At 44.9% G+C, this 17520-nt stretch overlaps 2 protein-coding genes and 1 non-coding gene across 5 annotated transcripts in view; 1 reads left to right on the forward strand and 2 right to left on the reverse strand.

Annotated features, from left to right (window-relative positions):
* The window catches only part of Cbx5 (chromobox 5), a 29329-nt gene extending 19538 nt beyond the window's left edge, over nucleotides 1–9791 (reverse strand). Inside the window, exon 1 of the mRNA XM_051160476.1 lies at nucleotides 9625–9791. The gene's annotated coding sequence lies outside the window, so the exon portion shown is untranslated. The remainder of the gene's footprint in view (nucleotides 1–9624) is intronic.
* Nucleotides 2207–2313, reverse strand: LOC127201912 (U6 spliceosomal RNA). The gene has a single exon (XR_007832247.1). It is a non-coding gene; the product is annotated as a U6 spliceosomal RNA (small nuclear RNA).
* Nucleotides 9792–10268: 477 nt separating the features above from the next.
* Hnrnpa1 (heterogeneous nuclear ribonucleoprotein A1) lies at nucleotides 10269–16435 on the forward strand. Of its 3 annotated transcripts, XR_007832211.1 has the most exons (12): nucleotides 10269–10426; nucleotides 10949–11065; nucleotides 11287–11433; nucleotides 11736–11946; nucleotides 12034–12126; nucleotides 12208–12300; nucleotides 12450–12524; nucleotides 12738–12890; nucleotides 13371–13526; nucleotides 13686–13761; nucleotides 16087–16160; nucleotides 16294–16435. XR_007832211.1 is itself a non-coding variant. In XM_051160443.1 (11 exons), exons 1-10 carry the CDS (start codon nucleotides 10412–10414, stop codon nucleotides 13739–13741), a joined length of 1116 nt encoding a protein of 371 aa, XP_051016400.1. In that variant the 5' UTR covers nucleotides 10269–10411; the 3' UTR covers nucleotides 13742–13761; nucleotides 13988–14678. The 3 variants fall into 3 exon arrangements, 1 of the variants encoding a protein (XP_051016400.1); XR_007832212.1 differs by lacking the exon at nucleotides 12738–12890; XM_051160443.1 differs by lacking the exons at nucleotides 16087–16160; nucleotides 16294–16435 and adding an exon at nucleotides 13988–14678.
* Nucleotides 16436–17520: the final 1085 nt, after the last annotated feature.

The raw sequence follows: 17520 nt of genomic DNA on the forward strand, positions 1-17520 counted from the left end.
CATCCAGAGCTGTTATGCAGAGAAACCCTGTCTTAAAACAAAAAACCTCCAGACAACAAGCTCCAGCTAAAAAGCAGGGAAGGGAAAATACGTGCAAATCTTCCTCTTATCACACAAACTAACTATGCTACTGATCAGCGGCTTCAGGCACCAGGCTCCCTCCTACCTCTCTTCCCTTTCTCTCTAAAGTATGTTGTCCTCCAACATGCAGCAATTCCCCTGCCTCTGCCTCCCTAGTTCTGGGATTACTGGCACACAGCACTATACTCAAAGAGAAATTGCAATTTCTTTTCTTTTTTCTTTTTTTAGAGACAGGGTTTCTCTGTATAATAGCCCTGGCTGTCCTGGAACTCTCTTTGTAGACCAGGCTGGCCCTGAACTCACACAGATCCACCTGCCTCTGCCTCCTGAGTGCTGGGATTAAAGGTGTCCGCCACCACACCCAGAGAGAAATTGCAATTTCTTGGGACCCTTGGGGAGAGACAGCAGTGAGGCTGAGGCAAAAAGCTGAGTGTAAGGAGGCCAGCCTGGGCTACAGTGTACGACCTTGTCTCAAAAGACTAACACAAACCTGGCAGTCTGACGGGAAGCTGCGTCAATGGCTGGCCGTGGTCCTAACTGCTGGGAGTGATCATGCAGTCACAGCACACGGACAGATACAAACAAGCCAAACCTACAGAACCACTTCAGTGTGCTCCCGTGTTTTGTTCTTTGTGGATATTAAAGTGCCAGCAGTCTTAGGTAATGTAACACATACAACAGGAAGCTAACATACCCTCCGTAAAGATACTTTCCTGCACAGGGTTTATGATTTCTAAAGATTTAGTCATATAGCATTTTAACAAGAACAGCACAGCTGCACACGACAGCTATTAGGGCTGTGTCAGGGACTGTTACAAGGCTGATGACCACCATCACGCCTACACTGGAGTCATAAGAACATCCAATTCAGGAGTCAGAAGCTTTTACAGTATCTCTGTAAGATTACAAAGAGTTAGGATTGACTGTGGCCATTAGTAAGCCACATACAGGGAACACAGACTATTACAGCTGAAAGAAAGGGGTGTCTGCTTCCTGTGGCAAGCACTCACAGCTCACCACTCTCCTAAAACCAGACTAAGCAACTGAGGGTATAGTCTGAGCTCAATCCCTAGAACACGCCCCAGAAATGAGAAGCGAAGGTGCTGTTTCAACCATCTATATAACTTCGTTGAGGCAGAGTACTGCTGATTATACACGCCTCCAGCTACAATGAACGGAGTTTTGAGTAAAAATCTTTCCTTCCTTTTCTCTGTCTCATCCCTTGGCTGGACAACAATTCTGCTGCCTGTTCCCAGAGCGCTGGAGTTACAAGTGTTACCCAGCTTCCTCCTTTTGTTTTCAGATTAAGTCACTGATGTGTTAAAGGCCACTCTATGCCTCCACTTGGGTGTATGTGCCCCTCCCCAGCTCTGACCTTTCTTTCACCACTATCTAGCTCTGGGTGGCCCAGAAGCGATGACAGACCCCCAAATCTGCCTCTGCAGTTCAGGGATTAAAGATGCATAGTAATGTACTCAGCTGACCATTCTTCTCTTCTTGTTTCAAACAAAGAAGAGTTGGGAGTTAATAAAGATATATTAAGCTGGACAGTGGCAGCAGGGAGATCTCTGTGAGTTCGAGGACAGCCAAGACTACACAGAGAAACCCTGTCTCACAGAAGGGGGTATAAGACATAACCAACACTGGGTATGGTTCCTCAAAGGGCAATGGCTTGACCACTATTAACTTATAAATAAATGTGGACTACAGAACTCAACTCTCAGAACTGCCTGACATGTCAGTCTGATAGACTGGTATTTTTAGCAACAAATTCTTATCTCAAAATGAGGCTATTTAAATGTTTTCCCTTCTCATTAAAATCTACTGAATCTCCCTCTTAAGTGTAAGTTGTCATGACATTTAGTTAAGGCCCTGGCAAATTAACCACTGGGCACGTACTATATAGCCAACTGTTCAAAGATTAATGAGAAAGTACAACTTGGCATCATTATTGGAAAATGTCTTCCAGATGGTGCTTCCTAGCAACTCCAGCACCTCTGGCACGTCCTGAACTCACCTTAAAGCCCCTCTCTCAAGTGGGTATTAATCTCACACCCATTCCTCTCAATGTAACGCATGAGTTTGTTTATTTATTTATTTTTGAGGTGAAGTAAACCTTTTATTTAAAAATATGGAACGCTTCACGAATTTGCGTGTCATCCTTGCGCAGGGGCCATGCTAATCTTCTCTGTATCGTTCCAATTTTAGTGTATGTGCTGCCAAAGCGAGCAGGAAGCATGAGTTTATAAACTTGTCACTTTATACACACACAAGCTGCAATGTCATTATAAATAAATCTTAAGAAAAATGGGTGATAACAATGTTTGGATCGATTACCATTAATTTATACAAACCACCTTGGCAGATCATCCTCACAAAAGATGGAAGTTGGGGCCAGGTATGGTGGTGCACACCTTTAATCCCAGCACTCTGGAGGCAGAGGCAGGTGGATCATTTTGAGTTTGAGGTCAGCCTGGCATATAGAGTAAGTTCCAAGACAGCCAGGGATACATAGACCCTGTCTCAAAAAGAAAAGAAAAAGAAAAAGGAAGTTAAGAGAGAAATGAAATGTTCCTCTATCTAAATACAACTATGAACATAAAATACTTTAAAAGCATCAGCCACAACCTTCAGGCTTTAGAGTTGTCTGCAGATTTGGTACTTCCAACAGCTGAGGTCTTCAGGTCATTTCAGCCATCCGTTTGTGAGAAGGAACCTGTATATACTAAATCAGGCAATTTAAAAATTCGCCCAATACTCTACTTAGCAATGGCATTCAAGAGACATAAAAATTAACCTACATAATCCAATAAAAATATTCCTAATTTATTTGAGATTTATTTAAGTCAATATACTACAATCTGATTTAATGCATGCTGACATGAAAGGAATTTTTACATGATTAAAGTAAGAGACATCTCAGACTGTAAACTTCAGGGAATAAAGAGAGCATCCCTCAACCTACAGTACAATTCTGTGCCTTGGTATATTTGCAACATGAATTATACTGAAGTCAGACCCTACAATATAGATAAATAAAATCAAGCCAGTATTGAATTTTTCCCATCCCATACAAGGGTATCCTTGGCAGCTTCTGGGTCATCTATTATGATCCTAACCAATTTTGCTTTGTGGCAATTTAAAAGCTGTTTAAAAAAAAAAAAAAAAAAGCATTATAGGTGATGACAGGAGAAACAAGCCCACACCAGAAGTTATTGAACCTTGCAGGTCTCTGCAAGTGTCTCTATTGACATTTAAGTATGAGTTACTAAGGCACAATATAATAAAAGCGTGCGCCACACTTCAAATATATTGATAGTTAAATGCACAGAAAGGCCACCATCAGATAAACAGCTGCGGGGGTGGCTGATCTCAGACCACCCAGCTCTTCAATGTTTTGTTGTGTTATTTAAGCCAAGTAAGATTTTTCTTTTTGTCCAGTTTCCAGCCACATTCTCAATTCAAACCCTGTGCCAAAGAGATGATTAATACAGCCGCTCTGTTCCGTTTCTAACCCGTTCAGCTGGCTGTGGGCTACTTATTGAGAGCCCAGTAAGTGTCAAGTGCTGCATGGGCACTAAATCTACCATGTTCAACCTGTGGGCTGGAAATCTGGGTTTCTCCTTGGTTAAGTCAGTGCTCCATAAAGGTTGTTACAAAAACAAACCAAGGCCTACATGGGCTTTGGAAACAGCTAAGCTGTGTCTAAGGGGCAGTACATGCAAGGCATGCACAGGGCTGAGGGCTCAATTCTAAATGCCACTAAGCCAAAGCAAACGATCAGAACGGTAGCGTGCTCGCCCAGCTCGTGGCTCAGGGGGTCAGGACGGCAGCGTGCTGGCCCAGCTCGTGGCTCAGGGGGTCAGGACGGCAGCGTGCTCGCCCAGCTCGTGGCTTAGGGGGCTGAAGCACAAGGGTCTCTGCGAGCTCAAGGTCCATCAAGGCCTCAAGCTCTGGGGCTAAGTGTCTCAAAAGGAAAAGTACGGCTACTTTAAGAGGCAACTCTACAACTTTGTTTTAACTGGGGGTGGGCGTATGGCTCAGCTGTTCAGAGCGGTTGCTGAATACCTGGTTAGGTTTCAAGCACCTTCCTAGCAGGCCACAGGTAAAGACAGTGTTTAACAACCCAGTGTGGTAACTGACTCCAGTTCAGGGAACCTCACGTCCTCCTGTGACCTCCAGAGGCACCCGGCAAGCATGTGGTACACACACATACACTCTAGCAAAACTCTCATAAATAAGTCTCATTTTAAAGACATTTATTTATCTGTGGGTCTGTGCAGGTAGCTTTGTGTGGGGGCATATTTGTGCCACAGCATGTCTGTGGAGGTCAAAGGACAACTTTTTTTTTTTTCTAAGATTTATTTATTATGTATACAGTGCTCTGCCTGCATGTACACCTGCAGGCCAGAAGAGGACACCAGATCTCATCATAGATGGTTGTGAGCCACCATGTGGTTGCTGTGAGTTGAACTCAGGACCTTTGGAAGAGCAGTCAGTGCTCTTAACCTCTGAGCCACCTCTCCAGCCCCAAAGGACAACTTGTAGAAGCTGGTTTTCTCTTTCACCACGTGGCTCTTGGGATGGATCTCTGATGACCCAAAGAACTGTCCTTCAGTAACTGCCTTTACCCAGTAAGCCATACTGCCAGGTCCAAAGGCAACTTTAAAACAACAAAGGTATCCTAACAAAATGTAGATGAGGCTACCTCCAGAATGCCAGGATTAAGGGCCTTGCCACCAACCCCAACCCAAAGGCATCTCTCTAATACTGAAAAGATGAGGGCTGCAGTAAGTAGACCTGGGTTCTATCTAAACCAACTGTTAATCAAAGATTAAGCTGAACAGCTCACTTAACGTCACATGTCAGTCACTGCCCTGCTTATTGTTCTGCTGTAGGAGAACAAAACGGTTTGGGAACAGGGAAAACAGTGGCATTATTTTTTAGCTTCTCTTTTTTCTGGTGAGGAAGGCAGAGAAACATGTTGCGGAGCCTCACTTTGCAGCCTATGCTGTCTCCAACGTGCAGCAACCCTGCTGCCTCTGCCTCCCCAAAGCTAGGACTGGAAAAGTCCCACTCCATACCGTACAATCTTTACCACTTTTTCAAGGGTCTATAGTATCAAGTATCTTGTTCCAAATAACAGTGACTTTTGTGTTCTACTTTTTCTTGGTGTTTCAATTTTACTGTCTCAAATAGCCTTCAGTTTGGTTTTTGTTTCTGTCTTTTGAGAGGCTCTCACTATATAGCCCAGGTTGACCTTGAACTCATGTGGTCCTCCTACCTCAGCCTCTCAAATTCCTTCTTGTTGTTTTTTTTTTTGGGGGGGGGGGGCGGGTGCTGGATATAATCCATGCCAGCACCTTGCATAAACTACGCTTTGAGCTACATCCCCAGTTGCTTGACCCTTGAGTAACTTTTGTGTTGTGCAGCATTCCAAATAATTGGAGACTTACCAGATGTGTTACAATTTCTAAGGTCAGAAAACACTTTATATGATAGCAGCCCTTTGAATGAGACTTATATCCCACACTACCTGAAAACATTTTTGCTGTTGTGTAAACTATTCTACTGGGTATCAATTATGTCAGACAAGCTGATAATGTTGTCTTCTTCTTCCATACTCTCTACACATTTGTTTTTATCAATTAGTTAAACTTCCAAATGTAATCACAGATGCCCACTATTCCCCGTGTTTCTTTTTTCCTTCATACGTTGTAAGACCCTCCCCCGTGCAGCCAAGGACCAACTCCTGGGCTAAATGCATGCTAAGACAACACGCTATCGCTAAGCTCTATTCCCAACCCCTGAAGCTTTTAATAATAGCTCCTTAAGATTACGATGTCCTCTTGATGAATGATTCCTTAACTAACCTGCTGTTATTTGCTCACCCTATCTCATGGGTCTGTAATGGAAAAAGAACAAGAGAGCATTTTGGAAACAGAGGCAAGTCTGACAATAAAGGAAGTGAAAAAATAACTTTAATGAAATTTCTGATTTATCTTAAGTTTATCTACGCTGTCTCCAACTATCCAAATAAACGAGGCTGAGTATGTTTCATGAGATCTTTAGATATAATTTATTGCTGTAAGATACTGAACAAATTAGCAGTGCATCACCACCGACAGCTCCCTGCAAAGTGAGCCTTGAATGATTTAGGGATGAGAACAAGGCACACTGAATTCAAGGATCTGCTTCAGAAACCAAAGTTAAGACTTCCCAGATTGTTAGCTGACCTCTTTAGTACAGGGCATTTCATTCCAACATCATTATAGCTCCTGGCTCAGATGCACATTTGCTGTACCCTGAGGAATGTGGATTACAATCAGGGAGCGCTCCCTGGGCTCCGTGGGGAAGCCGGGGCACTTTTGCTATTACTGATCTTAAAACAATCTTTTCAATACACCTTGTAAATCATGCATTCTAGTGCCCTTCCTAGCTATGAAACACACACTCAGAAAATCTATAAATTAAAAATGCACATGAAGATCTTTATTCCGTCTATGACTTATTTTAAGGTACAAAAATGTGTCAGTGCTTAATTCTGATGAAGTACTTATTACAAGAAAGGAACAGTTCAGAATATATGGCCCCAAGTTCACTAGGAAGGGAGTAAATTGTCCAGCCATTTTTAAAGTTTATGCATATATTTGGCATGCAGCTGCAGATGGTCCTGACCTGGTCTTTTTCCCATTATGTCGCTACTGCTGGGATTTCAGGAAGCACCACAATGCCAAGTCTACTCCCTGATGAGGATAAAGTCCAGGACTCCATGCATAGTAGACCAGCATTCTACCAATTGAGCCATATCCACAACCTTGAAATTGACCTAATTTTTAAGAAAATGAAATACATTACAGATATGAGAAGATGGTACTTCATTTGCATGCTTGTTTGGAAAGGCACACAATAGGATCAAGAGTCTGGTATGGTGGGTCATACCTGTAACTGGGTCACCTGAGAGACTGAGGCAGGACTGCTTCAAGGAAAGCCAAACTGGGCTACAAATGAGCCCAAAACAGCATGGACAAGGCTGGGCATGGCAGCATATGCCTCTAATCCCAGCACTCAGTAGGGGTGGGGGGTGGGGCAGAGGCAGAAACTACAGGGGCTGGAGAGATGGCTCAGCGGTTAAGAGCATACTGCCCGCTCTTCCAGAGGTCCTGAGTTCAATTCCCAGAAACCACTTGGTAGCTAATAACCATCTATAATGAGATCTGGTACCCTCTTCTAGTATACAAGCACACATGCAGACAGAACACCGTATATGTAATAAACCTTAAAAACAACAACAGAACTACAAGACAGTTAAGGCTACACAGAGAAACCCTATCTCAAAAAAACCAAACGACAACACAAACACACAGAAAGAAAGAAAGATCTATAGAGACAATATTAAGAGTCTAAAATACTGGGGAAGGGGAGGGGGCATGGAGTGAGGGGCAGGCCCTTAATCCCAGCACTTGCAAAGCAGAGGATCTCTGTGAGTCTGAGGCCAGCCTGGACTATAGACTGAGTACCAGAACTACAAGACAGCCAAAAGCCCTGGAGAGAGAGGAGAGAGGAGAGAGAGGGGAGAGGGAGAGGGGGAGAGAGAGAGAGAGAGAGAGAGAGAGAGAGAGAGAGAGAGAGAGAGAGAGAGATATGAATATCTGAAATACTCCAAGACAAGCATATGTCTGGAAAAAAAATTTTTTTAACCCTGAACCACAGGTGGACTCCCTCATTGCACCACCATGTTTGACCTCAGCTCTGAAGCTGCCATTAGCATATGTAGGGACGAGATATGTTTGTCCTTTTCAAAGTACCAGTGAATGTGGGAATCTATTCGTTACAGACGTCACTGAAGTCTGTCAGGCACAGTGGCGCTCTGCACTGAGGACAGGCATATCTCTTCACTTGAGGCCAACCTGGGATAAACAACATCTCAAAAACAAAACTAAATTGAAATCATCAGTCTTTTATACAAAGTTGGAAAGTATTTTATTTTTCGAGAGAGAGTCTAACTATGCTCTGGCTGTCATGGAACTTACTATGTATTTAGACCATGCTGGCTTCAAACTCACAGATACCCCCTATATCTGCCTCCCAGGTGCTGGGATTAAAGGCGTGTGCCACTATGCCAGGCTAGAAAGTATGTCCATATCACAGGTGTACCTCAAAAAAATTAGTCATTGTGGTATTTGACTCTAAATAAATCAAGATAAATAGTAAATGAACATTATGATTTGTTCGGATCCTCTGAGAAGTGTAGGCTTTATCAACACCAGAGAGTTTACCCATAAAATACAAAAAGAAATGGAATAATGACCCAAGAGATGGTGGAGTCTTCTGTCCCCAACATCCTAAATCAATCAGCCTTTTCATCCGAAGTCAGACAGCCTCAAATGAACAATAAGGGCTTGGGATGTCTTGAATGTTTAAAAAGCCTGCTAGGGAAGGAAACTGTTGCTCAGAGAAGAGACTCAGATCAAAGAACTGCCCTGGACGCTGGTGAGCCCTACATGATGACTGGAAGGAGACAAAAAGCAAATGAGTCATTATTTTTATTATTAAGGTTTTCTTTCTTCCTTTTTTCGAGACAGGGTTTCTCTGTGTAACAGCCCTGGGTGTCCTGGACTCACTTTGTAGACCAGGCTGGCCTTGAACTCACAGAGATAGCGTGCAGCACCACACCTGGCTTTCTTAAGGTTTTCATTATTTCATTAATAACAATTACCCCTCAAACATACAGACACCACTGTTTCCACAGAACCAACTTATTTTGACTTTGACATGTAGCTCTCAAATTTTCTGTGGCCCTACAAATATAGATGTGTCTCTGGAAACGGGTGGTAGTGGTCACTCTATTTCACTCCAGAATTTTAATATTTTAAAATAAAATTTCAAAGACTAACGGCTCCCTCCCTACGTTCTCCAAAGTCGCAAGTGAAAGGTGGAACGCACTTAGAAAAGAACAAGAAAACGTCAAGCTCCATGGGGCACGAGAAAACATAACGCTTTTCTCAACGTGACGCACAGAATGGATGCCTTCGATATAGGAGCTCCTCTTAACTCCCAAAACTAACCTCTCTTGGGGGAGGATCTGTCTAACTGCTGGCTGCGGGAGTCGTCCGTGATTTTTAACCTGCCGACTCCCGCGCTCCCCACTGGAATCCAGCCTCTGCCTCTTGCAGAAGGCCGGCCTCTCGCGCGCTGGGGCCTCATTGGCTCCGAGATCCGCAACTCAAGCGGGGAACTCCCGCCTCCTACATCCCGACGGCCCAAGGGCCGCTCCGTAGGCAGTTCTAGGAAGACCGCAATTGGCCTAGACGCAAGCCAGTCAAACGCTTCGGCAAGGCGGCTCCAAAGAACCTGCAAGGATAGAACATCCCGCCCCGATTGTCCTATTGGCTGGCCCGACCCGTCGCGGCCCCTTCTGTCGCCCGCCCCCCTCCCCCCCGCCACCTCCAGTCCAGGCGTCCATTCATTTCGTACAATAACTGCTGCGGCCGGAGGGGGTTCGAGCTCTCCTACAGGTCGACAAGACTCTCTGCCACTTACCCGGGGTCTACAGCGGCCACTCGCGCTGCGGCCTGCACGGCTCTCGGGTGAGACAGCTGCACCGCGAGCCACCGCTCCCGCCGCCTTCTGCGCAACGCCAACCGCCCGCCAAAACGGATCCTTCCCTGCGCCTGCGCAGCCAATCCTGGGCCGGGACCCTTTTTTTTTTTTTTTCCCCTCCGCCCAGGACGCCTGCGCAAGCCCGGACGCGGGGGGCCGCGACCACGCAGGCGCCTAGTTCCCGACCCCGTCTCCCGCCCGCCATTTCACGTGTTCCAGGCGGCTGGCGGAACCGCTCATTGCGCCGGCGTGAGCTCGCCATGTTCACTAACCACACACACCTTTATGGGTGGTGGCCAAGTGAGTCTGTAACGCTCGGGTGCGGGGAAGCGGTAAAAGGCGTTCAGAGACACGGGAACATTCAAATATAAATGACTGGCTAACCAGCCAATCAGCGCGGCTGAGGGCAGCATTTTTTTTTCCCTCCTCCCCCCCACCCAGGGGGCGGGGCCGTCGATGACTCAGAGGGGCGGAGACTGCGCAGACCGCCCAAACGGATGCCGCTTCTTAGCAAGGCGTCTCCGCGGGCCAATAGTGAGAGGAGACAATTCCAAGTCTCCAATAGGAGCCCGGCAAGGGCGGAGTCTACCAATGCCGAGCGCGAGGAGGCGGGATAAAAAGGCGAGCCGAAGGTAGTCTGGCGGATACGCTCGCCCACTCGCTCCTTTCTGGTGGCTGACGCGTCCGTGGTGGCATCGCCGGAGACTCCCATCGCCCTGCCGTCGTCATGTCGAAGTCGGAGGTGAGTCGGGCGCGCTCCGCGGCGTCGCTTCCTTCCTGACTCGCCGAGCACGGCGGGCCGCGATCCCTTCTGCGGCTGGCGACCGTGCTTTTCCGGTGTGCGGCCGGCCGCCGCCGAGGCCTGCTCACAAAGTGCGGGTCGCCATTTTGTCCTCGTAGCCGCCATGAGGCTGCGGCCCGATAGCCACGTATTTCCACGCGCTGCGCCTTGTGGCCGAACTAATGAACATACGATGTGGGGGTTGTGGGCCTTTTGTTTTTTTCTCTTTGTCTAGTGCTTGCTAAAAAACAAAAAAAACCCCACTACGCCTTAATGGCGCTGTACCAGTCCCCTCGTTTCTTTTGTTGCGCGTGCGTATAGGGTAGAGTAGGGACGCATGCGCTGCGTGCCCCCAGCAGCACCTCCCGGCCAAGGGGGGGAGCACGTGGTCTTCTGTGGTAATAAAGAACAATAAAAAAGTGCGGTGCGTGTCGATGCGTAGTGTTAGTTCATTCATCGAGTTCCACTGTGTCCACCCTACAGTCTCCCAAGGAGCCAGAACAGCTGCGGAAGCTCTTCATCGGAGGGCTGAGCTTCGAGACAACCGACGAGAGCCTGAGGAGCCATTTTGAGCAATGGGGGACACTCACCGATTGTGTGGTAAGAGCTAAGAAGGCAGAGCTGCCCTGATTATTTTGATTTGATCTTGTTGCTTCTTAACTAGATGATTTGTGAAGGTGGCTAACAGGATAATTACAGTCTCATCATGTGGACCTGTTAGTGTGATGTGTCTCTGGATGGCTTTGCGCTGGCCGTGCTCATAGGAATGGCGTTAGGTCCCGAGATCAGGCAGAGTGTTGATTGAATTAACTCTTAAACAGGTAATGAGGGATCCAAACACCAAGAGGTCCAGGGGCTTCGGGTTTGTCACCTACGCCACGGTGGAGGAAGTGGATGCCGCCATGAATGCAAGGCCACACAAGGTGGATGGAAGAGTTGTGGAACCCAAGAGAGCTGTGTCAAGAGAAGTGAGTTATTCGTGTTTTTTTTTCCACACAGGGTTTCTCTGTAGACCAAGGTGGGCTCAGCTCAGTGTTGGGATTAAGGCTTGTGCCACCCGGATCAGCTCAGTCCATCTGGAGACTGTTTAATCCAGGTGGACTTCAGCTCAGTGCTGGGATTAAAGGTGTGGACTGCCACACCTGGCCGAGTGTTTTTTCTTAATAGGTGGTTTCCCTCCCTCCAGTGTTGGGGTCAGAGATGGGCCACTCCAGCTGCCAATCATTTGGAGGTATGGCTACTAAATGATGGAGGTTTGTCGTCCTTTTAGGATTCTCAGAGACCAGGTGCCCACTTAACTGTGAAGAAGATCTTTGTTGGTGGTATTAAAGAAGACACTGAAGAACATCACCTACGAGACTACTTTGAGCAGTATGGGAAAATTGAAGTGATCGAGATCATGACTGACAGAGGCAGTGGCAAAAAGAGGGGCTTTGCTTTTGTCACCTTTGATGACCATGACTCTGTGGATAAGATTGTTAGTGAGTATCAGATGATTAGATTTTCTGAATGTTTCTGAAATGAGTATTTTAATGGCCTGAAATCTTAAACATTTTTTTTTTTTTTAGTTCAAAAATATCATACTGTGAATGGCCACAACTGTGAAGTAAGAAAAGCCCTGTCAAAGCAAGAGATGGCTAGTGCCTCGTCCAGCCAGAGAGGTGTGTGAATTGCTTAGTTAGACTGTAAGGGCCTGTGTGCCACATGATAGGTTAGCCTAATGATCCAAACATCTCTTTAAGGTCGGAGTGGCTCTGGAAACTTTGGTGGTGGTCGAGGAGGTGGTTTTGGTGGCAATGACAATTTTGGGCGAGGAGGAAACTTCAGTGGTCGTGGTATGTACTTATTTTTGGTATCTTACTGGTCTAGAATTTTTTAGTTGGTCACTGTTGTCCTGGCTTTAATGTTTTGCCCAAATGTAGTTCTTAATTCTTGATACATGATCTTAAATAAGCCCTGATTTTAATTTTTTGCTCTCTTCCAGGTGGCTTTGGTGGCAGCCGTGGTGGTGGTGGCTATGGTGGCAGCGGGGATGGCTATAATGGATTTGGTAATGACGGTAAGTTCCTTAAAGAATCCCTAAGTAAAGTTTCCCTGGCAACTTGCACTTTTAGAATAGGCTAGTCAAGACTAAACCTAGTGCATGACAAAGTTCGACCAGTCCCGTAATCTGCATGCTGTGAGCAGGCCTTTAGCCTTACATTTGCATAGATTTTTTTTTTTTCCCCTCATAAACACTTTTGTCTTATTGAGAAGACTTGTATTCTTGTAGGTGGTTATGGAGGAGGCGGCCCTGGTTACTCTGGAGGAAGCAGAGGCTATGGAAGTGGTGGACAGGGTTATGGAAACCAGGGCAGTGGCTATGGCGGGAGTGGCAGCTATGACAGCTATAACAACGGCGGAGGCGGCTTTGGCGGTGGTAGTGGTAGGTATCCAGTGGTACAAGTGCTTGGTGTGGAAGCTAGATTAGACTTGTAGGGGTTTATACCCTTGTTGGGCTTGACTGAGTACACTGCATGGTGCATTACAGTAGGCATGCTGTGCTACCTCCTCCTGGCTTTAAGCTGGGGCCGCCTCCCCAAAAATAGGTGGATGACTGGTTAGTGGTGACATCAATGTGAGAAAGTTAGAATAACACCATAGCTGGATTTAGTGTCTAAATTCCTTTGTGCCTTAAGGCATTTGGTTGATATGTCCAAGAAATGTCTGCATTGGCCTGGAATGCAGTGCCATTGAGAAGAGCTCAGCTGTCTCATTAGTTGCTGCTTGTCTTTAAATGCTGGGCTAGTAAATGAAGCCTTGCCTGGAGAATGAGTCAGGAGATATGGAAGAAAGAGCAGATCATCCTTCATTTAGGACCCTAAACAGTCCTCAAGCCGGCAGTAAGGAGTTTCTCGTTTTCTAGGAAGCAATTTTGGAGGTGGTGGAAGCTACAATGACTTTGGCAATTACAACAATCAGTCTTCAAATTTTGGACCAATGAAGGGAGGAAACTTTGGAGGCAGGAGCTCTGGCCCTTATGGTGGTGGAGGCCAGTACTTTGCTAAACCACGGAACCAAGGTATGGTGTATATATGATGTGGCAAAAGGCATCAATCAGGAAGGATCTATGAAACCTTCGAATCATATTACTTTAGGCCAGGGACATTTTTTAGTGGCTCATTAAAAAGTCATTGCACTACTTTGGCAGAGTGTTGACAAAATGTTTTGATACTTGTAGGTGGCTATGGAGGTTCCAGCAGCAGCAGCAGCTATGGCAGTGGCAGGAGGTTCTAAATTACATACATGACAGCCAGGTAATTGCCTCTTGTGTGTGTGCTGCCTTAATTTGTAATTGATCCCAGTAATCTGAGTGTAGCTGAGCCATGCAACATAGTTAACATGATAACTGCAGTAAAATGGTGGATGTTAAGTTAATATGCAGTTCAGCAAAATTTGTGGGAAACAACTTGCTCTATTGGATTGTAGCCTTGAGTCTTAATGTGTTTTAGATTAACAACTTTATTCCGTATTGTTCAACAGGAAACAAAGCTTAGCAGGAGAGAGGAGAGCCAGAGAAGTGACAGGGAAGCTACAGGTTACAACAGATTTGTGAACTCAGCCAAGCACAGTGGTGGCAGGGCCTAGCTGCTACAAAGAAGACATGTTTTAGACAATACTCATGTGTATGGGCAAAAGAACTCCAGGATGTATTTTGTGACTAACTGTATAACAGGTTATTTTAGTTTCTGTTCTGTGGAAAGTGTTAAAGCATTCCAACAAAGGGTTTTACTGTAGACCTTTTTTCACCCATGCTGTTGATTGCTAAATGTAATAGTCTGATCATGACGCTGAATAAATGTGTCCTTTTTTTTTTTTTTTTTTAATGTGCTGTGTAAAGTTAGTCTCTGAAGCCATCTTGGTGAACTTCCCCAACAGTGTAAAGTTAGAGTTCCTTCAGGGTGGTGCCAAGTTCCATTTGGAATTTATGGTTGCTTGGGTAAAGAAGCCATTGTCTTCAGAAACCTTGGTGTAGTTACTGTTGTGACTACAATGAGTTTGACTATTGAAAAGGTCGTCCAAGCAAGGTCACAATTTGCTTATATAATGGTGTTGGCACACCCTATGAAATATCAAATTTGAATAATGGTATCAGATAAAATAACAGATGGGAATGAAGCTTGTGTATCATCCATTATCATGTGTAATCAATAAACGATTTAATTCTCTTGAATGGAATGACAACTGTATGGATTTGGGACTGGCAGAGGTTTGGACTTTCCCTACCCCGTTACCCCTGGTAAATGTTGATTGTTTGTTACCACAGTGCAAGTTCAAAGCTCTGCCAGAGTAGAAATCAACTGCTGGTCAGTGTCCCCCTGAGTCCAGAGAGTGGTATAAGTGTTGGGGCATCTTATAAAGCTGACAATTATTAGAGCAGGCTACAGTGAAGGGAAAACTGCGGTTTAACTGGGTTGTGGGTGGGTATGCCTCTAGGGTTTTTTTTTTTTTTAATAGGTGATCTTGTTTATTTAAAATTTAAATTAGAAATATAATGACAATGTTTCTGTAAGTTTTGTATTAACGGCAGTTTTCCTTCACATCACTGTCTTAAGTGTTAATTGTATAGAAAATGAGTTTAAAACAGTTACTATCAAATAATTGTTATCTGTGCATAGGTTTTTTTTTTTTTTTTTTTTTTTTTTTTTTTTTTGAGCTTCCCATTTGGTGCCCCTTTTTAAGTGCCATTGTATTGGGTAGCATAGATGATTGTTTGCCATAGGACTGTGTATTCCAACTCATGGGTATATATTGCTTGGAAGTTTTGGGGAGGGCGGGGAATGGGGACGTGGGAGGTGTGGGTGGGGGAGCATGGGTGGTAGTTCCATGATACTGGCTGAGTTTGCAATATCAGGTGGAACCTTAACTATTGAGGGAGTTTGCAGATACCTCAGGAATCGGGACAATGCCTTTAAAGATCCAGGAGATGTTCAGCTACTAGGAACTGCTAGCAAGTATAGCGCGAATGGCTTCGAGGTCAGAATCTCTGCAGCTGAGAGTAGACACTTGTGGTATGTGGAGTACAGATAAGCCAGGGGCAGGCCACGGCACCTCCATGAAAGCTAGGAGGGAGTGAAGTTTGAGTGACCATCGCCAGGAAGGAGGCAGACGAGAGTAAGGCACACCTGACTCTTAGGACTAGCAGGCAGAGCCAGAAGGAAAGGTTTATTGCTATGCTGCTAGGTAAGAACAGATTTTACTTACATCCATATAGTTGTATAAAGTCCAATTTTCTGTTGGATTTCTCTTAATATTGAGCCAAAACTAGTCCAGTTAATCTGTACTTGGTTTTTCTGGAAATGTGTTGTTTTAATTAATGCCCTATTAATTAATGCCCTGCTTAAAGGAAAAGAACATATTTCTATTGTGAAAAGATGGATTTTGGCTCTTTTAATTATTTATTTAAACCTTCCTTTGACCCACTTTCTTAAAATAATGGCTCAAAGTAATCTTAGAGACCATTACCCCCAAAAGATGGTGGGAGGATGGGTGGGTCACTAATGGGAAGGGGGTGGGAGTAGCTTAAAAGATGGGAATTGGCCTAACAAAAATCTAGTTCTAAAGGTTGTTTGCTTTTCTAGGGAGGAGTCTGCTACATGGCTTAACTGCTGTTGTAAACATTTTTTAACAAAACAACAAAGTTGTTGGCTAAAAGGTAAGTTTTTGTGATCAGTGACTTCTACTGTACTTAAGAAACCAAGAAGTGTTAGTTATTATTGCCAGGAGTATATATAATTGTGGAACCCGCTGTTTATATAAAGCTGCATAACTCTTTTTCTCCCTTTCAGGAACATCCTTTAAGAAAACAGCCTTTATTCTGGGCACTACTTCATTCTCACTGCCATGCAGTTGGGCTTTAGCTACATTGCTAAACATCGTTCAATTTTGTGAATGGCTTAAGGTTTTTTTAATAAAACTGTTTGAATAAACTATTCTGTTTCTTGTCTCCCTTTGGCGTTGATAGCAAGGGGCTTGTGTTATATTCCACTTCAAAGTTTGGGGTTAGGAAATTGGTGTTGGTGAAGTAGAGATTCTTTGTAGGTACTGTGGAAGATGACTATCTCCACCTTTCTAGAAACAGTTGTGCCCTTTGACAAATGTGTAAATTTGTGTTTCAGGTTTTGTTTTTTGTTTTCAAGCTTACACAGAAAAGATGTTGCTGGGCCAACTATTGACAGACTGGTGTTAGTTAAACTGTTTATATCAAGTTGCTTGAACCAGGAAGTCTGCATGCATAACTGGTGGCAAATACCTCTTTAGTCCTTCCTAGCCCTTAGTGCCTAGAATTATCAGGAACAGCTAGGATTATATAGGTTTCATCAACAAGGGCTAACACTTGAAACCTCTTAGACAGGTTCTTCTGTAGCTTTAGCCCATCCAGGCTGGCTGCTGCGATGAAGGGCCTGCCCCGCTACACCCAGCCCCCAGTTTTTGTTGTTTTTTTTTGGGGGGGGGGTTGGTTGGTTTGTTAGAAGAATATTTAGTGCTCTTAACCATTGAGCCATCTCTCCAGGCCAGTTTCCGTTTTTGAGACAGGGTTTCTCTGTGTACCTAGCTGTCCTGGACTCACTTTGTTGACCAGGCTGGCCTCAAACTCAGAGATCTGCCTGCCTCTGCCTCCCCAGTACTGGGATTAAAGGTGGGTGTCACCATACCTGGCCAATTTTGGTTTGTTTTTTTGTTTGTTTTTGTTTTTTTTTTCCTTTTAAGGCCAAGTCTTACAATGTAGCCTTGGCTGTCTTTAGAGTCTCCCTTGTTGCCTCCAGAGCATTGGGATTAAAGGTTTACACCATAACTGATAGCAAGGTAGGGTCTGAGCACCTGTCCTAATTTATAGGGGACACCTCCAGGCTCCTGCATGGTCAATACAGTGCGTACACCCACATACACAAATGAATGTTTAAAAGGAAAAGGCTGCAAGTTCAAGGACAGCTAAGGCTACACAGAGGAGCCCTGTCTAGAAAAGAAAAAAGGCTGGGCCAAGTGGTGGTGGCACACACCTTTAATCCCAGCAC

Source organism: Acomys russatus, chromosome 17, assembly GCF_903995435.1.
Source record: "Acomys russatus chromosome 17, mAcoRus1.1, whole genome shotgun sequence".
Lineage (NCBI taxonomy): Eukaryota > Metazoa > Chordata > Mammalia > Rodentia > Muridae > Acomys > Acomys russatus.

Excerpts from the sequence above, each read along its gene's own strand:
- Hnrnpa1 (XM_051160443.1), top strand. Across the intron at positions 11,434-11,735 it reads AGAGAGCTGTGTCAAGAGAA|GATTCTCAGAGACCAGGTGC; the intron begins GTGAGTTATTCG and ends TCGTCCTTTTAG. Across the intron at positions 12,891-13,370 it reads CGGCTTTGGCGGTGGTAGTG|GAAGCAATTTTGGAGGTGGT; the intron begins GTAGGTATCCAG and ends CTCGTTTTCTAG.